The following is a 23641-nucleotide window of genomic DNA, read 5'->3' on the forward strand; positions in this document are numbered from 1 at the left end:
GTCAATTCAGTCTAGAAATCAAGGCACAACAGAATGAAATATCAACAATCAACATTGAGAAACCAATTAAAAAGCATAGTAACGAACAAACACAACCACAGAGTACAACCATGTGTTCTGGGGTAGATGTGAAAAAGGGTAACAGTTTTGAGCTCTAAGAGAACCTAAGCAGTTGGACAATACTCTTGTTGTACAGGGTAACACAAATAGATACCTGCCTTAGAGCTGTTAGATACATAGATACAATGTGTCAAGTCATGTCTCGGGATGCCCATATCGTTGCATCACTCTCTTAGTGACAGCTGTGTGTGTGTGTGTGTGTGTATATACTGTGTGTGTGTGTGTGTGTGTGAGAGAGTCCATGCCGGACATGACCATTTGTGAGAGTTGCAGTTCCAGGTTTACTTTTCTTGGTATGCCATAGAAATATAATCTATATGATGTCTAGATTACATACAGATATAGGATCTTCATTTGACCAGTATTGTCACATCAGTAGATCTTTCCAGTACTATGCATCTCTACACTGTATCCTTGCGTAGAGAGTGGATGTGCTGGAGCAGTTGGTCACAGTAGACAGGGGTGCGCTGTTTGTCCCTCACGGCTTCCACTTCCTGCTTAAGGAGGGCTGGGTGGACGCCACTGCCGGTCTTCAGGACCTCTGGACACACAGACAGACATGAGACAGTCAGGGGTTAAGTGGAAATGGACACACACAAATAAGTAACAGTAGATTATCTCACACACACACACACACACACACACACACACGTCGACTACCTTGAGGAACTCCACACAAATGAATTCAACACAATAACAAAGTCAAGATATTGGGGTGGATTATTGTCACTGGCTGCAATCATTCATTGGAAATGAATAATTTGATTCAATGTAATTGTATTTATGAGGACTGACAGTGAAGAAACCACCAGAGAATATTTGCAACTATACATTGATTTTAATAGTAATTTTTGGCAGCATTTCTGTACTTGTTACTTTTGTACACAATACCGTTCTCAGTCTGAGTGATTGACAAGGGAGATGTCCAATGGAGCAGAGTTATCCCAATCAATATTACCACCGGGGTTGAAGAAGGCAGAGTTATCACAATCAATATTACCACCGGGGTTGAAGAAGGCAGAGTTATCCCAATCAATATTACCACCGGGGTTTTGTCAGTGAAGTCACATCCAGTGAAACAGAAGATAAGACCTGTTCTCCACATTGAAAAATGAGACCTTGCCCTCCTCATAATCAACAAACACCCTCACCTTCTTGGGCTTCTCTCTCGGGTGGAGGCAGATCGAAGGTGATGTAGAGACCTGGTACCCAATGTAATGCAGACCCAAAACCCATTATCCAGTTCAGTAACAACATATTGTTCCTGTTGATGGACTGCCTGGCCAATCCCATCCACCAAAATTGTTGCAACCCCTATTACTAGCCTATTCAACCTCTCTTTCGTATCGCCTGAGATCCCCAAAGATTGGAAAGCTGCCGCGGTCATCCCCCTCTTCAAAGCGGGTGAGACTCTAGACCCAAACTGTTATAGGCCTATATCCATCCTGCCCTGCCTTTCTAAAATCCACGAAAGCCAAGTCAACAAACAGATCAGCGACCATTTCGAATCGCACCGTACCTTCTCCACTATGCAATCGGGTTTCCGAGCTGGTCATGGGTGCACCTCAGCCACGCTCAAGGTCCTAAACGATATCATAACCGCCATCGATAAAAGACAGTACTGTGCAGCCGTCTTCATCGTCCTGGCCAAGGCTTTCGACTCTGTCAATCACCGTATTCTTATCACACAGTATATGAGTCCATTCCATATGTTAATGAAGTTACTTCCCTCAGGTCATCGGCCACCATTATCTTTCAGTTCAGGCTTCCTGCTTGTTCATGCCTAATAACGCCTGTATCCGCTCTTGATTAGATTACAATGGTGGCAGGACCCTCTCGTGTCCTAAAATTAATATATATGTCTATCTTACCCTAAGCACTTATGTCTGTTTAATCTTTGGTTTCCTGTCCGCTTTCTGTTTGTGGTTTAATGTACACCTTTGCTCTACAGTATTATGTTTGTCCCTATATGTACCGTTTGCTCCCACATTTCTCAAATGACTGCCTCGCCTGGTTCACTGACTACTTGTCAGATAGAGTTCAGTGTGTCTAATCGGAGGGCCTGTTGTCCGGATCTCTGGCAGTCTCTATGGGGTCTCTATGGGGCCACAGGGTTAATTTCTCGGGCCGACTCTTTTCTCTGTATATATGAATGAAGTCGCTCTTGCTGCTGGTGATTCTCTGATCCACCTCTACACAGACGACACCATTCTGTATACTTCTGGCCCCTCTTTGGACACTGTGCTAACAAACCTCCAAACGAGCTTCAACGCCATACAACACTCCTTCCGTGGCCTCCAACTGCTTTAAATACTAGTAAAACTAAGTGCATGTTCTTCAACCGATCGCTGCCCGCACCCTCCTGCCCGACTAGCATCACTACACTGGACGGTTCTGACTTAGAATATGTGAACAACTACAAATACCTAGGTGTCTGGTCAGACTGTAAACTCTCCTTCCAGACTCACATTAAGCATCTCCAATCCAAAATTAAATCTAAAATCAGCTGCCTATTTCTACAAAGCCTCCTTCACTCATGTCGCCAAACTCACCCTTGTAAAACTGACTATCCTACCAATCCTTGACTTCGGCGATGTAATTTACAAAATAGCCTCCAACACTCTACTCAGCAAACTGGATGAGGTCTATCACAGTGCCATTCATTTTGTCACCAAAGCCCCATATACTACCCATCACTGTGACCTGTATGCTCTCGTTGGCTGGCACTCACTACATATTTGTTGCCAAACCCACTGGCTCCAGGTCATCTATAAGTCTTTGCTAGGTAAAGCCCCACCTTATCTCAGCTCACTGGTCACCATAGTAGCACCCACCGGTAGCACGCGCTCCAGCAGGTATATTTCACTGGTCATCCCCAAAGCCAATTCCTCTTTGACCTCGTTTCCTTCCAGTTCTCTGCTGCCAATGACTGGAACGAATTGCAAAAATCACTGAAGCTGGAATCTTATATCTCCCTCACTAACTTTAAGCAGCAGCTCACAGATCACTGCACCTGTACACAGCCAATCTGTAAATAGCACAACTGACTACCTCATCCCCATATTATTACTTGCTCTTTTGCACCCCAGTATTTCTACTTGCACATCGTCATCTGCACATCTATCACTCCAGTGTTAATGCTAAATTGTAATTATTTCCCCTCTATGGCCTATTTATTGCCTACCTCCCTACTCTTCTACAATTGCACACACTGTACATAGTTTCTATTGTGTTATTGACTGTACGTTTGTTTATGTGTAACTCTGTGTTGTTGTTTGTGTCGCACTGCTTTGCTTTATCTTGGCCAGGTCGCAGTTGTAAATGAGAACTTGTTCTCAACTAGCCTACCTGGTTAAATAAAGGTAAAATAAAGAGTGAATAGTCCCGACAAAAAGAGCACTTCACGTTCACCACCAGATGGGGGTGTTGCACCACAGTGACATCCACTCCAACAGGACAGATACCACTGGTATTTGATGGTAATAAAGATGCTATGGAATTACTTGAAGTAGAGCCAACAGTAAGTGTTGAGGAAACCGCATGGCGTAACTGAAGCTGTACAGTGTTGATACTCCTGTCAGTTGGGATGAGTTAGTTCACGTCAAGTCAGCATTCGATACACCTCGGAATCCGCTTTGTTCCTCAAGTGGTGACCAAGGGGGATTTTTGCGACTTGTGTGTATAAATAGTGTTTTTTTCTTTCTCTGAGCTCTTTTGAACAAAGGAGAACAATGATGATTTGTGATGAGAGGGGATCCGGTGATTCCCCTGAACGTGTGCCAACCACGGGGTGTGTGTGTGTGTGTGTGTGTGGAGCAGCAGCCGCGCTGCCAGGGCTGTGGGATTATGGGAGGAAGGAATTATGGGAACAGGGAAAGAGGGATGAGAGAGGGGGAGAGCGGGAGGAGTGGCAGTACTGTCCATCATACTGTCAGAGGAGCAGCAGACATCAAGCTCTTGGGAGATGACTTTGAAATTCAAGAACCATATAAGAATGGGATCAAGAATAAAAGAATAGAAGCAGGAAAGAAAGGAAGAAAGAGAGACGGAAGGAGGAAAAAAGCTTCAAACACAGACATGAGACAAAGAATGTCTCCAGATTTGTGGGGAGGATTGTGGTTATGGGTACGGGGGTACGACACAGCTATCAGTCAGCACTGGGTGAGCTCATCCACACACACGTTTACAGCAGAGCAGCGCACATGTGCATGCATATCACACACACAGAGGCACCGCTAACCTCCCTTCCTACTGGCTGTATCAATCGACCAGGGTTGGGGTCAATTCCATTTCATTTTTTTCTGAGGGACACTGCAATTGGAATTTAAACTCACCCCTTGAACTGACTGAATTGACCCCAAAACCTGTTATCAACCCCAACCCTCTACACCCAATCCCTGTACCCTCACACCCAGGATAGGCAGCCCTTAGCGGGATAATGTGAGCCTCCAGTCCCCCCTCTACCCAGGAGAACAACCCCCTAATCACAACCACATGGAGACCCCTCTCCCTCATCTTTCCACACAGCCACTCCATGTTATCCCCCTCTCTTTCATCTCTCTCATCCCTCTTTCACCCCTTTCCTCCCTGTCTCTTCCCCCTCTCATGCCTGGTGTTTTCCGACAGGGTTTGACGGTTCTGTGGTTTCATGGCTATTTGTGTGTGTGTACATGTGTGCATGAGTCTCTGTCTTTGTGTGTGTGTGTGTGTGTGTGTGTGTGTGTGTGTGTGTGTGTGTGCGTGCGAGCAATGTGCATACGTGTGTGTGTTATTTATTGGCAGAAGGTCTGAGTGTGTTTCCTGTAGTGTGGATGTGGGGCCTTAGCGGAGAACACTGCTGGAGTTTCACTCTGCTTCTCATGGAGGCTCCTCCTTGATTATCTGTGACAAACGCCTGATGATTCAACCATATTCTCCCATCTTCATATGGAGGGAAAAGAACATCAATGGGGCTGTATCCCAAATGGCACCCTATTCCCTTTATAGTGCACTACTTTTGACCAGGGCCAAGTAGTTGACTATGTAGGGAATAGGATGCCGTTTGTGACAACGTCGGACAGAGCTGATGCAACAACAGCCACCGTACTGTGGATTCCACTCCGTTTGAAACCTTTATCAGAGTTAATATGATGTGTTCTGGCTGTGTGTCGGGGTATCAGATCAGTAACCTTGACCACAGGATGTTCAGTGGTTGGGATGTAAATCATGTTTATGAACAGGACCTTCGCTTATATACTCACTGTCATCCAGAAGGGAAGTTGTGTAGCTTTTCAGGGGTGATGACGGAGCGTCAATCACACACACTCCTCTCCCTCTGGATCCACTCCCAGCCCCGTGATGGACGAGGGGAGTGGTGGTGTGTGTGTGTGTGGAGTGGGGGGCTTCGCACGGGTCAGCGTGAAAGATGAATGGAGTGGAAAAGGTGGATAGATAGCCTTTGATACGACGGAAAAGGGGGATCTGATATCCTAGCAATGTGGTTTTGTGTATGGGGCTGTTAGACGTAGGGATCAACTCTTTAAACTCTGACTGAGACAGGACAGAGCCTGTGAAACATGAGCACTACTGCTACCCACCTGATCAACATCAAGCCATATTCACTCACTTCATGTTCACTAGCTATCATCACCACCATCATGGTATCTGTGTTCTTTATCAACATCTCATGTCTTCCAATCTCATCTGTTTCTCCTCCATACCATCTTTTCCATCATGGCCCCTCTTCCTGGTCTAAGGGATGTCATGACCCCTCTTCCTGGTCTAAGGGTTGTCATGGCCCCTCTTCCTGGTCTAAGGGTTGTCATGGCCCCTCTTCCTGGTCTAAGGGTTGTCATGGCCCCTCTTCCTGGTCTAAGGGTTGTCATGACCTCTCTTCCTGGTCTAAGGGTTGATCTAGGATTAGACCAATGTGGTATTGTGAGTCTCACCAAGCACAGTGTCCTGCACGCGGCTGTCTGGGTCATCCAGGTGCAGCAGCAGCTGCTGGAACAGGACCTCCAGGTGTTGACTGTAGAGCTGGGAGTTGTAGTCTTTCCCCAGTGAGGCAAGCCATAGGCCTAGAGCCCTGAGGGCCACGCCCCTCACCTCCTCACTGCTGTCATCCAGACGCTTCAGCACCTCTGAGGACACACACACACACACACACACACACACACACACACACACACACACACACACACACACACACACACACATGAAAGAACCCAGAGACACGCAAAGATAGGAGACACACAGACACAAACAGAGAGCAGGATGGGAACAAATTAGAATGACTAAATTAGAATGTCTAAATCTATTTATATAGGATCATAAACAATCATGGATGCATTCTAGAAAAAAGGTGTGTGTCAGTGACAGAGGGAATGAGAGAGGATTGAGAGAGGAACAAAGAGAGAGAAGGAGAGAGAATGAAAGAAAGAGAGTGAATGAAAGATAGAGCAAACTCCTCTCTTGCCCACAGTATGCCTAACAAAGACAGGATACACAGAGGGAGACACCAGTATAGTACCAGGGTAGATGTTGTTCAGGGCATCTGGGCGGAGACTGGGTCCTATCAGTTTGAGCAGGGTGGACAGAGAGCGACAGGCCAGTAGTCTGGACAGCTGAGAGTCTTCCTCTAGAGCAGACAACACCTGGGGGCTCAGCCTCTCCTCTACGGCCAGTAACTACAGACACAGAGATAAAAACAGAACATTTGGTTGTGCATCAGTATTTTCTCTCTTTATGTCAGTCACTCAACTATCCATGTCAGCAACCAAGTTTTAATTGGTAGTTAGTTTAGCTAGCTATTTACACTTCTGGTAAACATGGTCGTATCCTGACCGGGCACACGGGGAACATGCCCATGGGCCCTGAGCTCCAGGGGGCCCCCAATGATTTTGTTAGCCTATCTGAGTGAGAATGACTATCATGTTAACATGGCATCATTCATTTCAACATGTGTAGAACTGCAGGAAATGTGCTTTAAAACTGTAAAAATCTCTCCACCCCAAATGGGTAGGAAATTAGCTGAAAAACTGCACATTTCTCTCTGTAGAATTGCATAAAATATATGTTATAAAATTGCAGTTCTCTCTGCCCCATGGCAACATGTAGAATTGCAGTTCTCTCTGCCCCATGGCAACATGTAGAATTGCAGTTCTCTCTGCCCCATGGCAACATGTAGAATTGCAGTTCTCTCTGCCCCATGGCAACATGTAGAATTGCAGTTCTCTCTGCCCCATGGCAACATGTAGAATTGCAGTTCTCTCTGCCCCATGGCAACATGTAGAATTGCAGTTCTCTCTGCCCCATGGCAACATGTAGAATTGCAGTTCTCTCTGCCCCATGGCAACATGTCTTGCCAACCAAATCTTGCTTAGGGCCCGCAATAGGCTAGAGATGGCCCTGAAGTAAGCCGCTACTTTATTCCCAGGCTTTGAACCTTGCGGCTTACACAATGACGCAGCCAATTTCTGGATTTTTCCCGCTTTCACAAGATTCATGCCGCCAAAAAAACTGAGCACCGTCACATAATGTGACGTAAATCGAGCGCGCTCAAACTTCCCATCATTCTGATTACGGTAGTCATTTTGTCACCCTTATCATGGCAAAGACACGGAGAAATGCATATGATGCAGCTTTCAAGTTGAAGGCGATCGATCTGGCTGTTGGAAAAGGAAATAGAGCTACTGACAGCATTGTCAAAAAATCCACTATCATCAACGGGTTTGGAAAGGCTGGACTGCTGCGTGTTGAAGAGGGCAGCGATCCAACATCGGATGAAGCAATTCTGAGGCTATTCAACTCTGACACCGAAGGAGATGACTTCAGTGGTTTCAGTGCACAGGAGGAGGAAGATAGTGACCAATTACTTTCTTGGTAGGCTACTGTTTACTGCTATTTTTACATTTTTTGTTACAAGCCGTGTTTAGTTAAAGCCTATTTATTTTTGTTACAAGCCGTGTTTAGTTAAAGCCTATTTATTTTTGTTACAAGCCGTGTTTAGTTTAAAGGCTGTGTAAAGTTAATTTGTTTCAATGTACCGGTAGGCACCTTCAGTGGGTGCGGTTTATATTCAGGTGCGCTTAATAGTCCAGAAATTACGGTACACAACTACTACTGTGCAAATAGTGTGTGGGCACTTGGCAGCGAAAGAGCAGGAAAGCTGAACTCACATTTCATACATGTTATGTTCACAGGTAGCCAGTGAATCACTCTAGTACACACAGTAATCCAAAGCACAGGTCTGACACTGGAGACCCTGTTATATAACCAATTGACTTCCCAAACACTTTAAACAGAGGAGGAACTGGACAGAGATGGCTGTTGCCCATCATCCCTGGTGACTATGAGACAGGCTGTGAGTGTGGGAGTGATGGGGAAAGCACAGCAGGACAGAGCTGCAGCAGACTGACACTGGACCAGGTAGACAACAACAGAACACAACCATCCCTGAGCTGGTCTAAGATCACATGAGTGAGGGTCAAAGAGAAAGAGAGAGAGAGAGAGAGAGAGAGAGAGAGAGAGAGGGCTTGGCATTAAAGTGATCTAACATGACATCAGTGTCTATCTGATGGGGCGGTGTGTAAATGGAGCAGCTAATTGTTTTTACAGGAAGGAGTGAAGGACTGGAACAATGCTCCCCAGACAAAGCCCGGTTTGATTTGCCTGTGGAAAGGAACACACCCACACACAGCCAGTGTTCTCCAAACTGTTTTCACCGTTGTTAAACACCATTTTAAAAGTGGTGCAACGCAAAGTGGTGTTTGAGCCGGTCGAGAGGGTGTGAATATGTCTGAGTGGGCAGACAGTCCCAAGGACAAACAGACGGTCGAGAGGGTGTGAATATGTCTGACTGGACAGACAGTCCCAAGGACAAACAGACGGTCGAGAGGGTGTGAATATGTCTGAGTGTGTGAGTGGGCAGACAGTCCCAAGGACAAACAGACGGTCGAGAGGGTGTGAATATGTCTGACTGGACAGACAGTCCCAAGGACAAACAGACGGTCGAGAGGGTGTGAATATGTCTGACTGGACAGACAGTCCCAAGGACAAACAGACGGTCGAGAGGGTGTGAATATGTCTGACTGGACAGACAGTCCCAAGGACAAACAGACGGTCGAGAGGGTGTGAATATGTCTGAGTGGGCAGACAGTCCCAAGGACAAACAGACGGTCGAGAGGGTGTGAATATGTCTGAGTGTGTGAGTGGGCAGACAGTCCCAAGGACAAACACAGACGGTCGAGAGGGTGTGAATATGTCTGACTGGACAGACAGTCCCAAGGACAAACAGACGGTCGAGAGGGTGTTAATATGTCTGAGTGAGAGAGAGAGAGAGAGAGAGAGAGAGAGAGAGAGAGAGAGAGAGAGAGATAGAGATATATATAAAGAAAGTGGGAGGGACAGAGAGGGGAGTGAGGGAGAGAGAGAGAAAGAATGGTTTAAACTAGGTGAACTCTCCTGATGGTTTAAACTAGGTGAACTCTCCCGATGGTTTAAACTAGGTGAACTCTCCCGATGGTTTAAACTAGGTGAACTCTCCCGATGGTTTAAACTAGGTGAACTCTCCCGATGGTTTAAACTAGGTGAACTCTCCCGATGGTTTAAACTAGGTGAACTCTCCCCATGGTTTAAACTAGGTGAACTCTCCCGATGGTTTAAACTAGGTGAACTCTCCCAATGGTTTAAATGGTTTGCGAACCCAGAGTCTCTGATGGCACAGCTGGCGCTGCACCCTTAACCACTGCGCCACCCGGGAGGCCCTTTGGCTGGGCCACTAAGGACTCTCCCGAAGCCACTCCTGCATTGTCTTGGCTGTGTGCTTTGGGTCGTTGTCCTGTTGGAAGGTGAACCTTCGCCCAAGTCTGAGCTCTCTGGAGCAGGATCAAGGATCTCTCTGTATAATGCTCCGTTCATCTTTCCCTCGTTCCTGACTAGTCTCCCAGTCCCGTTCACTGAAAAACAACCCCACAGCATGATGCTGCCACTATGCTTCACTGTAGGCATGGTGCCAGGTTTCCTCCAGACATGATGCTGCCACTATGCTTCACTGTAGGCATGGTGCCAGGTTTCCTCCAGGCATGACGCTTGGCATTCAGGCCAAAGAGTTCAATCTTGATTTCATCAGACCAGAGAATCTTGTTTCTCATGGTCTGAGAGTCTATAGGTGCCTTTTGGCAAACTCCAAGCGGGCTGTCATGTGCTTTTTACTGAGGAGTGTCTTCCGTCTGTCCACTCTACCATAAAGGCCTGATTGGTTGAGCGCTGCAGAGATGGGAGAACCTTCCAGAATGACAACCATCTCCACAGAGGAACACTAGAGCTAGAGTGACCATCAGGTTCTTGGTCACGTCCCTGACCAAGGTCCTTCTTCCCTGATAGATCAGTTTGGCCAGGCGGCCAGCTCTAGGAAGAGTCTTGGTGGTTCCAAACTTCTTCCATTTAAGAATGATGGAGACCACTGATTTTAATGAAAAATATATTTTTTATATATATAATTATTAGTATGGTTTGATTAAATTCAAAGCTCCCTACCATCATATCTAAACCAATATGACATGGATGTTGATGAAACTTTGCAAATCAACTTGATTGGAGGCCTCTGGTCATGAGTCGTCATGCCATTACTGAGAACCGGAGTTTTAACAGGGTCATTAACATTAGGGGAAAAAAGGACTATTTCTTTCCCTGACCTAGCTCACTATCTAGGCATCGAATAAGAACGAGCCTACAGCATCCATAAACTGACCATCAGACTTGCCACCTTTCAGACTGAATAAGGTTGTATGAGCAACAGTTTTGATTACATTTATAATTTAAGAACCAATGATGTGCTACCTTGTTGTAGCATTTCTGACAATGCTAACATATTTTTTAGCCAAAGTTCAGAGTTTATACACCAGGCTAGTAAGATGGTGCTGACAGATATGGCAGCTCTGATTCTACGTGTGTGTTCATTTGTGAAGGTACCTTTGTGTGTGTTTACCTGGCTGGGCGGGATGGCTCCCCCTTGCAGCAGGGCTAGCAGACAGCAGAGAGCTGAGGTACGGATAGCTGCAGCAGTACGACCTGCCTTCCACACCAGGTTAGGTAGCAGCAACTCCAACAGAAACACATCCAGGTGCTCACAGAACCTCCTAGAGAGAGAGAGAGAGAGTTCAACCACCTAAAAGGAAGTGATTCCCAAACCTTCCATAACAAAGCCATCACCCACAGAGAAATGAACCTGGAGAAGAGTCCCCTAAGCAAGCTGGTCCTGGGGCTCTGTTCACAAACACAAACACACTCCACAGAGCCCCAGGACAGCAACACAATTAGACACAACCAAATCATGAGAAAACAAAAAGATAATTAGTTGACACATTGGAAAGAATTAACAAAAAAACTGAGTATACAAGAATGCTATTTGGCCCTAAACAGAGAGTACACAGTGGCAGAATACCTGACCACTGTGACTGACCCAAACTTAAGGAAAGCTTTGACTATGTACAAACTCAGTGAGCATAGCCTTACTATTGAGAAAGCCTGTCTTCTCTTGAGAGCCATGTCAGCCTATGTGCACACTGCCCACAAAGTGAGCTGGAAACTGAGCTGCACTTCCTAACCTCCTGCCCAATGTATGACCATATTAGAGACACATATTTCCCTCAGATTACACATATCCACAAAGAATTCGAAAAACAAACCCAATTTTGATAAACTCCCATATCTATTGGTTGAAATACCAGCATGTGCCATCACAGCAGCAAGATTTGTGACCTGTTGCCACAAGAAAAGGGAAAATAAATCAACATAAATATGGGTTGTATTTACAATGGTGTTTGTTCTTCACTGGTGAAGAGGCGCCATTTTAAATACAACCTATATTTATGTTGATTTATTTTCCCTTTTCTACTTGAACTATTTTCACATCATTACAACACTGTATATAGACATAATGACATTTGAAATGTGAGAGATGGGAAGAGAGAGGCGTGGGGGAGGGGAAGAGAGAGAGAGAGAGACAGAAATGGAGAGGGAGAGAGAGAGAGCGAGAGAGCGAGAGAAGAGAGAGAATTAATGAAGTCGGTCAGTTATTCCAATCGACTGATTCCTACATTAGTACACGTCTTGGATAGAAGTAGATGTTCTGAAGCCGTCTCTCCTCCCCAGTCCCCACTCAACAAAGTACTTCTCCAATGATTCACTAAGAAATACCCCAAAAAATCTGCTCTCTAGTACCGGGCTATTCAACTCTGACCCTACGAGGTCCAGAGCCTGCTGGTTCTCTGTTCTGCCTCATCATTAATTACACTCACCTGGTGTCCCAGGTCTAAATCTGTCCCTGGTTAGAGGGGATCAATGAAAACACAGTGGAACTGGCATCCAGGTCTAAATCTGTCCCTGGTTAGAGGGGAACAATGAAAACACAGTGGAACTGGCATCCAGGTCTAAATCGGTCCCTGGTTAGAGGGGAACAATGAAAACACAGTGGAACTGGCATCCAGGTCTAAATCGGTCCCTGGTTAGAGGGGAACAATGAAAACACAGTGGAACTGGCATCCAGGTCTAAATTTGTCCCTGGTTAGAGGGGAACAATGAAAACACAGTGGAACTGGCATCCAGGTCTAAATCGGTCCCTGGTTAGAGGGGAACAATGAAAACACAGTGGAACTGGCATCCAGGTCTAAATCTGTCCCTGGTTAGAGGGGAACAATGAAAACACAGTGGAACTGGCATCCAGGTCTAAATCTGTCCCTGGTTAGAGGGGAACAATGAAAACACAGTGGAACTGGCATCCAGGTCTAAATCTGTCCCTGGTTAGAGGGGAACAATGAAAACACAGTGGAACTGGCATCCAGGTCTAAATCTGTCCCTGGTTAGAGGGGAACAATGAGAACACAGTGGAACTGGCATCCAGGTCTAAATCTGTCCCTGGTTAGAGGGGAACAATGAAAACACAGTGGAACTGGCATCCAGGTCTAAATCGGTCCCTGGTTAGAGGGGAACAATGAAGACACAGTGGAACTGGCATCCAGGTCTAAATCTGTCCCTGGTTAGAGGGGAACAATGAAAACACAGTGGAACTGGCATCCAGGTCTAAATCTGTCCCTGGTTAGAGGGGAACAATGAAAACACAGTGGAACTGGCATCCAGGTCTAAATCTGTCCCTGGTTAGAGGGGAACAATGAAAACACAGTGGAACTGGCATCCAGGTCTAAATCTGTCCCTGGTTAGAGGGGAACAATGAAGACACAGTGGAACTGGCATCCAGGTCTAAATCTGTCCCTGGTTAGAGGGGAACAATGAAAACACACAGTGGAACTGGCATTTAGGCCCAGAGATGAGTTTGAAGGCTCTAGTAGAGTGACACTCTAGTTCCCACATTCCCAAGAAATTCTCTAACGATAAGGACAAATACATTATTTTCTTCGGAAAATAAAGAAATGGTCTAGTCCCAGGTCTATTATCGAATAATTCACTATGAAATTCCTAAAAACTTTGCAGAAAAGTCTAGGAATACCTAATATAATCTAACGATATGGTGATGAATGATGCAGTCAGTGTACAAATAGGCAACATCATCAGAGTCAGGATGAGCAGACTGGGAAGTAGCCTCCTTGTCCTATGTGTCGCGATGTGAAAACACTTGATGAGAATATGAGTAATATAGAGCTACCAGGCAGCTACTGGAGATTACTGAGCGCTACACAGTGACAAACCACTGACACACAGCTGTATCTACGGCCATGTTTCCCACAGCCAGCCGGTCTGTGGATACTAAGACTAGAGGTGCAGAAAGAGAGGGAACAGGGGATGAAGAGAAGGGGACCATCTGGATGTCCTTTGTTTCTCCTCTTCTCTCACTCACTCTCTACTCTCCTGCCAATGCAATCATACTGACAGACACTCCCTCTCCCTGCCTGCCTGCGCCCACACACACACACACACACACAGTTAATTTATGAGTCCGGCACCCCATTTCTCTCCAACACTGACATGTGGTATTTGTAAGTGCAAAATCTGGCAGCAGTCTCTATAATCCCTATATACACCCCCATTATACTTCTGTTCTGTGTGACTACATGTTGGAGCGGGCTGTACCATCTATTCTCCAGTAGGGGGAGCCTATCTCCCACTAATGCAGCCAGTCAGCAGCCTTCATGTGTTCTATTCTCCCTGCTCTCTATCTGTCCTATATGGAAGTGGATGGAAAGGATGCCATGAAGAGTAATGGATCTTTCCACATCGCATTGACCAATCCCATCAATAGTGTGCATGGCGCTCGCAGGCACAATAAGATATGATTGTCAGTTTGGTACCCAACACACGTTTACACAGTCTGACTCAAGACAAGTGCTACTCCCAGCAAGTAACGCGCATGTAAAGGACGTCACGCTGCTTATCGAGGGCCGCTTCCTCCTGATTCGGCTCATACCGAGGCCCGAACACAGGACCTCTGCTTCTTTGCAAGCACACATGACCACCCTCCTGAAGTGTCTTACCAATCACGGCACGTGAATAGCTAGCTATTTGGCAGCGCAAGTGGGGACACTTCTGGCTGAGGAGGCAGTTTTACACATCCCCATGTACACATCCCCACACACACACACACTGCTAGCCTGTCGGGTCTCTACACTGCCTAGCTCTATGCTGTAAATCTCAGACAGCAATTACAGACCTTCCTTGCCAACAACACACACCTCTTTCTGAAGAAGAACTTTGATTGTATCTGTCATTTTCACAGTGTGGGGTGTATTCTTTCTCCCATAACACATTCCTTTCTACTTGTATTTCATCTTAACTTTTAATAGCAGCCCACCTCTCTATTTCTGTTCTACCTTAACCTTCAATAGCAGCCCACAGATCCACATGAAACAAAGCCATTATGTGTCAGTGGAACTAAGGCATATGTTTGAGGATACTCTCTCTCTTCCCTTTTCCTTTCTCTTTGTTCTGCTGCCGACATGTTATTATGTCATTTTGTTACAGGAACAAAGAGTGTATTATAGAGAGATACTGTGCATCATTATCATTATCGCCTTGATGAGATGGAAGTGTGTGTCTGTGTGGGTGTGCTGCACTACAAACATTCTACATGGGAGAGACTGTGTGCGGGAAGGTATTACTTAAAAAAAGGCAGGTTGTAACCACATATAACAAATGGATTTGCATTAGTATATGCATTAAAAGTCCCAATGTAAAGATACAGCTCACTTTTCTACTTTTCTAGTTGCTACAGAGCATTGCTGCATGGGACACGTGCCCCATGTCAGTGAAGAGCATTGCTGCATGGGACACGTGCCCCATGTCAGTGAAGAGCATTGCTACATGGGACACGTGCCCCATGTCAGTGAAGAGCATTGCTGCATGGGACACGTGCTGCCATGCAGCCTGCTCTTCACTGACTTTATGGCTAGTGGCTAACATTAGTGGCTAGTGGCTAACCGAGCTGGAATATAAACTCTGTAGCACAGAGTAGATCCTCCAAATGCCGTTGAAAAATAGTGCATTGTGGGTAGATGAGAAGATCTCCAGAATTAAGTGAATAAATATTTAATAACTATGTTTGTACTTATAGGTAACCAGATCGTGACTACAACTAACTTACTAAGTCTTTGACCACACATCACGTTGGTGAGTAAAAACTCATGCTTCCAACCCTATCTGTCAATATGAATTCTTCATAGTATAAACTTCCAGAAGACCTGGTGCCCTTAGATGAAAGTTGCTATACTGTATAATCACTCACTACTGATCTTCCTATGATGACTTAACTACCAAGGTGCCCTGGGTTAAAAGCACAAGTCAACACTAAACAGCATAGGTGGCCTGTGAGAGGAAGAGAGAGTTGGGGAAGGACAGAGGCTCTGCTTGTTACCTTTATGGGATGGATGTAGCCTATCACTCCTCTGGAGCTTGGAGTTCACAATGCTAATGTCTTAATGTCTGACTTCTAGCCTGGGTGTCAGTCTGCTTCTACCAACTCCTTTGGCCAGTTTGACTAAAAGGGTTCCACACCATAATAACTACCCAGATTGACCTCCACATGACCCTAGACATTATGTACACATCCACGGTGACACGCGCTGCACCCCGGGCAGTCACGGTCGACCCTTGGGGACCACGCTGACGAGTTACCCCACTGAGTGACGGGGACAACTGTTGCTGCGACCGCAGGAGCCACAGCAGAGACCACAGACCACAAGGCCCCGGCTTAACTTAATGCATTCCCCAAGATTAGAGAGGCGCTAGAGAGGCGCTGGAGGGGAAGAGAGATGGACTATGTGGAAATGGCTTGGAGAGGCGGAGATAACAGAGATATTCAGGGACCCCATGAGGAGTCTTTCATGTGATTGTCTGCTAATATCCTGGTCTGGATTTGACTGAATGTAATGTGGAATGCGTGGGTGACAGGTAGCCTCTCCACAGGTGATTTAGTTGTATGTGTCTGTTTACAATGTGACTCATGATGTGTAGATCAAATCCTCTTCAGGGCAATACAAGTTTAATTCTGTCATTCATTCTTCCAATCATTCAGTTAGTCTCAACGCTCCATCCCTCTTAACAGTGTTGAAAGATCACTCTGGGGTGGTGATGAGGCCTGGCGTTACTAACTCACTGAGGACGGATAGATCAAACCAAAATACACCCCCCCCCATCAGAGGCATATTGATAGGTATGTTTCATGTTGGTAGGTCCCAGATGTAACAAGATGCCTGTGGTGGTAGATTCCATCCAGATTAGTGAGACGGGGAGGACAATTTAGGCCAAGTAAAGCTCATTTCAACACATTTGAGCTATGGCTTCTATGAATTCTAAATTCAGCCTTGTAATGAGAAATATAAACAGTCAAAAGTAGGGGTAGGGGGGGGCATGTCCCCTCCATTACTAGTGGAAATTAGACCCATGGTTTTTCCTATTATGACCAATCTCCTATAGTAGCCATAGACTCTATATAGCCCAAGCCTCATAGAGAATAAACAGACCCACTGCAGTCTGCAGAGCCTGAGATGGGAAAGCTACCATAGACTTGCTGTACATAATACATCATTGACAACTACGTCTGTTGACGAGGGTCCCGTGTCGCTGGGCTGCTAATTCTACAGTTAATGAGGGGAAGTTGGAAAAACATGAGCTGTGCTAAATCTGCTAATAACGCCTGGGGAGAAACACATCACGTTCAGGGCAGTTTGGAGAAATGAAAACAAACGTGACAGGTTTAGGTCAGCCTGCGCTAACGAGCCTGTGGAAAGTCAACCTGGGCTATACTGGTCCAGCCTAGCTTTAACTGTGTGTATCTAAAACCATTACTGAACTTTCACCTCTCCTTTACCCATATTGTGGCATGTCGGGAAACCAGAGGTACTTCCTGTTTTCACTCTGCGACTTAGCTGTAGGTGTAGGAGCTAGGTGTTTATCATGCATTTTTTATGTCTGTGGTGGACACAGGTTTGTGTGTGTAAGTGCATGCGTGTGTGTGTGTGTGTGTATGCGTGTGTGTGTGTGTGTGTGTGTATGTGTGCGTGTATGTGCATGCATGTGTGTGTGTGTGTGTGTGTATGCATGTGTGTGTACAGTATGTAAATTTACGTGCATGAGCATGCGCGTGTCCTTGCGTCAGTTTGTGTTTGGCAGCCTGTGTGTGTGTGTGTGTAGCCTGTGTGTGTGTGTGTGTGTGGGAGTCTGTGTGTGTGTGTGTGTGTGTATGGGAGTCTGTGTGTGTGTGTGGGAGTCTGTGTGTGTGTGTGTGCGTGGGAGTCTGTGTGTGTGTGTGTGGGAGTCTGTGTGTGTGCGTGTGTGGGAGTCTGTGTGTGTGCGTGTGTGGGAGTCTGTATGTGTGTGTGGGAGTCTGTATGTGTGTGTGTGTGTGGGAGTCTGTGTGTGTGTGTGTGTGTGTGTGTGTGTGAGTCTGTGTGTGTGTGTGAGAGTCTGTGTGTGTGTGTGTGTGTGTGAGTCTGTGTTTGTGTGTGTGTGAGTCTGTGTGTGTGTGTGTGTGTCTGTGTGTGTGTGGGAGTCTGTGTGTATCAGCCGGTCCCATATCACTCCCTATCCCTCCTTTTGGACCCCCCCATGTTAGCATGCCTGGAGAGGTATTTAAGCAGTGTTGCTTCAACCTTACAGATATGTAAACTTTGAAGGGTTAGGGCCAAGGGGGAGGGATTCAGATGGGACCGGCTGGTTGTGTGTGTGTGTGTTCAGAACTCACCCCTGGGAGTCCAGTGTGTGTGTAGCGTCCAGCAGCAGTTTGGACAGCATGGTGAAGATGTGTAGTCTCATCTCAGGGTCTCTCTCTGGGTCCAGACAGTTCTGCAGAAGGGGCATTAGCAAGGGCAGGAACTCTCCAATGACTGGGCCTGAACACACACGCAACACACACAGAAGAACAGAAGTCCTATTATTAGTACCACTGACCACTACTCAGTCAGACAGGGAAAGTTCCAAGGACTGACCAGACTGTGACACACAGCAACAAGGAAATGAGACATGAGTTAAAGGAGCTTTTGTGTGTGAATTGCTTGAGTGTGTGTGTGTGTGTGTGTGTGTGTGTTGCGGTAAGTCGTGTTACCAGGCTGGGTCAGTCACTGGATGGGAAATTCACAGTGAAAGTATTCCCAGCTCACACACACACACTAACCAAGTGTCTGTCTGACTATGTGTATGACACGCTGTAGAGACAAGACAGAGGATATCCTGTGATGATGAGGGCAGCGGCTGGCCAGTAGAACGGACTTCCCCCAATAAGCAGATAAAGAGAGGGAGAGAAAGAGAGAACAAGGCAATGGAGGGTAAGGAGAGAGGGAGATAGAGAGAGGAGAGAGAGGGAGAGAGAGGGAGGGAGAGAGGGAGGGAGAGAGGGAGAGAGAGAGGGAGAGACAGAGAGAGGGAGAGGGAGAGAGACAGAGAGGGAGAGAGAGAGAGAGAGGGAAGGAGAGAGGGAGAGAGGGAGAGAGAGAGAGAGACAGAGAGAGAGACAGAGAGAGACAGAGAGAGAGAGAGAGAGAGAGAGAGAGAGAGAGAGAGAGAGAGGGACAGAGAGAGAGGGACAGAGAGAGAGGGACAGAGAGAGAGGGACAGAGAGAGAGAGACAGAGAGAGAGACAGAGAGAGAGACAGAGAGAGAGACAGAGAGAGAGACAGAGAGAGAGACAGAGAGAGAGACAGAGAGAGAGACAGAGAGAGACAGAGAGAGAGAGAGAGAGAGAGAGAGGGAGCGAGAGAGGGAGAGAGAGAGGGAGAGAGAGACAGAGACAGAGAGAGAGACAGAGACAGAGAGAGAGAACAAAATGGAAAGATGTCACACAGCAGGACTGTGCGAATCAAAACGGTGCCACAGACAGGGTGAAGGTGTCAGACCAGAGCAGACATCTCAAGGCCTCTTCACACTAACTCACTGCTGAAATGAGAGGGTCAGCTAGGCTGGATTCCTCTAAAATGATCCCTAGTACACAGCCAGTTGACCACAGTGTCCTGCCCTGCTCACCTGGCAGTGTGTGGTGTGGTGGAGGCACACAGACACAGAGGGGATTTATTTTTACAGGGCCAGAGGGTGCCAGACCAGAGACAGTGAAGGAACACACACACACACTCACACACACGTGCATGCAGAGACACACACAAAAACGCAGGGACATTTACGGACAAACACATACACAAACGCAGGGATCCACACACACACGTACGGAAAAGAGGAGCAATGCCAGTGTGAAGAGGAAATGGGAGGACAAAGTTTATGTCTGACAAACAGCAGTCAGAAGGTGAGACCAGACTATGACTAAGAGAATGGGATATTCTCAGATCTCAAACATCCACTAATAGATGCTATAATCTATAGCATGTCTTTGGCTCCCAGGCCCATATTCCCAGAATGCTTTGGCATAGTGGCCAGAAAGGTGAAAAGTTAACCCCGGAATGGCGAGGGGCTTTGTAGGGAGTATTTTAAAAATAACCACACAAAGACTGGGGGGGTCTGACCGTAAGCTTAGAATGGACTGGTCAGTTATGACTGGAGGCTTAGGGGACTAGAGGACATACTACAGCTGTTTATTGCTGTTCTCATACAATCAGAGCAGAAACCTCAAATACCTGTTCAGTACATCCTGTTACTATCATCTGATAAATATCTGTGTAAATCTATTGGTCCTGATTAAGCATGAATAACAGTACAACTATAAAACTAAAGAACAAAAAGAACTTCTCTATTATTAGAATTATACAGACAAACCTAAAGGGGTTCTATTTTGGGTTCCATGTAGAAACAATTCCATAGAGGGTTCTACATGGGGACAGCCAAAGAACCCTTTTTTCTAAGAGTGTATAGGTCTGGAGTGCAAGTGTGTGGTGTGTGAGAGAGAGAGACGGAGACAGACAGAGAGAGCGAGAGAAACAGAGAGAGAGAGAGACAGAGAGATAGACAGAGAGAGAGAGAGACGGAGACAGAGAGAGAGACAAGGCAAGAAGGGCATTCTATGCCATCAAAAGGAACATAAAATTCAACATACCAATTAGGATCTTGCTAAAAATACTTGAATCAGTCATAGAGCCCATTGCCCTTTATGGTTGTGAGGTCTGGGGTCCGCTCACCAAACAAGATTTCACAAAATGGGACAAACACCAAATTGAGACTCTGCACGCAGAATTCTGCAAAAATATCCTCCGTGTACAACGTAGAACACCAAATAATGCATGCAGAGCAGAATTAGGCCGATACCCACTAATTATCAAAATCCAGAAAATAATTGTTAAATTCTACAACCACCTAAAAGGAAGTGATTCACAAACCTTCCATAACAAAGCCATCACCTACAGAGAGATGAACCTGGAGAAGAGTCCCCTAAGCAAGCTGGTCCTGGGGCTCTGTTCACAAACACAAACACACCCCACAGAGCCCCAGAATAGCAACACAATTAGGCCCAACCAAATCATGAGAAAACAGAAAGATAATTATTTCCAATGTGTCAAGTAATTAACAAAAACACAGAGTAAACTAGAATGCTATTTGGCCCTAAACAGAGAGTACACAGTGGCAGAATACCTGACCACTGTGACTGACCCTAAACAGAGAGTACACAGTGGCAGAATACCTGACCACTGTGACTGACCCTAAACAGAGAGTACACAGTGGCAGAATACCTGACCACTGTGACGGACCCTAAACAGAGAGTACACAGTGGCAGAATACCTGACCACTGTGACGGACCCTAAACAGAGAGTACACAGTGGCAGAATACCTGACCACTGTGACTGACCCTAAACAGAGAGTACACAGTGGCAGAATACCTGACCACTGTGACTGACCCTAAACAGAGAGTACACAGTGGCAGAATACCTGACCACTGTGACGGACCCTAAACAGAGAGTACACAGTGGCAGAATACCTGACCACTGTGACGGACCCTAAACAGAGAGTACACAGTGGCAGAATACCTGACCACTGTGACTGACCCTAAACAGAGAGTACACAGTGGCAGAATACCTGACCACTGTGACTGACCCTAAACAGAGAGTACACAGTGGCAGAATACCTGACCACTGTGACTGACCCTAAACAGAGAGTACACAGTGGCAGAATACCTGACCACTGTGACTGACCCTAAACAGAGAGTACACAGTGGCAGAATACCTGACCACTGTGACTGACCCTAAACAGAGAGTACACAGTGGCAGAATACCTGACCACTGTGACTGACCCTAAACAGAGAGTACACAGTGGCAGAATACCTGACCACTGTGACTGACCCTAAACAGAGAGTACACAGTGGCAGAATACCTGACCACTGTGACTGACCCTAAACAGAGAGTACACAGTGGCAGAATACCTGACCACTGTGACGGACCCTAAACAGAGAGTACACAGTGGCAGAATACCTGACCACTGTGACGGACCCTAAACAGAGAGTACACAGTGGCAGAATACCTGACCACTGTGACTGACCCTAAACAGAGAGTACACAGTGGCAGAATACCTGACCACTGTGACTGACCCTAAACAGAGAGTACACAGTGGCAGAATACCTGACCACTGTGACGGACCCTAAACAGAGAGTACACAGTGGCAGAATACCTGACCACTGTGACGGACCCTAAACAGAGAGTACACAGTGGCAGAATACCTGACCACTGTGACTGACCCTAAACAGAGAGTACACAGTGGCAGAATACCTGACCACTGTGACTGACCCTAAACAGAGAGTACACAGTGGCAGAATACCTGACCACTGTGACTGACCCTAAACAGAGAGTACACAGTGGCAGAATACCTGACCACTGTGACTGACCCTAAACAGAGAGTACACAGTGGCAGAATACCTGACCACTGTGACTGACCCTAAACAGAGAGTACACAGTGGCAGAATACCTGACCACTGTGACTGACCCTAAACAGAGAGTACACAGTGGCAGAATACCTGACCACTGTGACTGACCCTAAACAGAGAGTACACAGTGGCAGAATACCTGACCACTGTGACTGACCCTAAACAGAGAGTACACAGTGGCAGAATACCTGACCACTGTGACGGACCCTAAACAGAGAGTACACAGTGGCAGAATACCTGACCACTGTGACGGACCCTAAACAGAGAGTACACAGTGGCAGAATACCTGACCACTGTGACTGACCCTAAACAGAGAGTACACAGTGGCAGAATACCTGACCACTGTGACTGACCCTAAACAGAGAGTACACAGTGGCAGAATACCTGACCACTGTGACTGACCCTAAACAGAGAGTACACAGTGGCAGAATACCTGACCACTGTGACTGACCCTAAACAGAGAGTACACAGTGGCAGAATACCTGACCACTGTGACTGACCCTAAACAGAGAGTACACAGTGGCAGAATACCTGACCACTGTGACTGACCCTAAACAGAGAGTACACAGTGGCAGAATACCTGACCACTGTGACTGACCCTAAACAGAGAGTACACAGTGGCAGAATACCTGACCACTGTGACGGACCCTAAACAGAGAGTACACAGTGGCAGAATACCTGACCACTGTGACTGACCCTAAACAGAGAGTACACAGTGGCAGAATACCTGACCACTGTGACTGACCCTAAACAGAGAGTACACAGTGGCAGAATACCTGACCACTGTGACTGACCCTAAACAGAGAGTACACAGTGGCAGAATACCTGACCACTGTGACTGACCCTAAACAGAGAGTACACAGTGGCAGAATACCTGACCACTGTGACTGACCCTAAACAGAGAGTACACAGTGGCAGAATACCTGACCACTGTGACTGACCCTAAACAGAGAGTACACAGTGGCAGAATACCTGACCACTGTGACTGACCCTAAACAGAGAGTACACAGTGGCAGAATACCTGACCACTGTGACTGACCCTAAACAGAGAGTACACAGTGGCAGAATACCTGACCACTGTGACTGACCCTAAACAGAGAGTACACAGTGGCAGAATACCTGACCACTGTGACTGACCCTAAACAGAGAGTACACAGTGGCAGAATACCTGACCACTGTGACTGACCCTAAACAGAGAGTACACAGTGGCAGAATACCTGACCACTGTGACGGACCCTAAACAGA

General features: G+C 46.5%; 1 protein-coding gene across 1 annotated transcript in view; it reads right to left on the bottom strand.

Moving 5' to 3' along the window:
* Positions 1 to 23641, bottom strand: part of LOC139402048 (dynein axonemal assembly factor 5-like) — a 29902-nt gene continuing 6261 nt past the window's right edge. The window contains exons 4-8 of the mRNA XM_071146102.1: positions 18290 to 18437; positions 11087 to 11237; positions 6629 to 6785; positions 6048 to 6239; positions 1 to 661 (exon numbers count right to left, since the gene is read on the bottom strand). Coding sequence (XP_071002203.1) covers positions 522 to 661; positions 6048 to 6239; positions 6629 to 6785; positions 11087 to 11237; positions 18290 to 18437 — 788 coding nt within the window. The 3' untranslated portion in view covers positions 1 to 521. The remainder of the gene's footprint in view (positions 662 to 6047; positions 6240 to 6628; positions 6786 to 11086; positions 11238 to 18289; positions 18438 to 23641) is intronic.

The sequence above is a fragment of the Oncorhynchus clarkii genome, unplaced genomic scaffold (assembly GCF_045791955.1).
Source record: "Oncorhynchus clarkii lewisi isolate Uvic-CL-2024 unplaced genomic scaffold, UVic_Ocla_1.0 unplaced_contig_559_pilon_pilon, whole genome shotgun sequence".
Classification (NCBI taxonomy): Eukaryota; Metazoa; Chordata; class Actinopteri; order Salmoniformes; family Salmonidae; genus Oncorhynchus; species Oncorhynchus clarkii.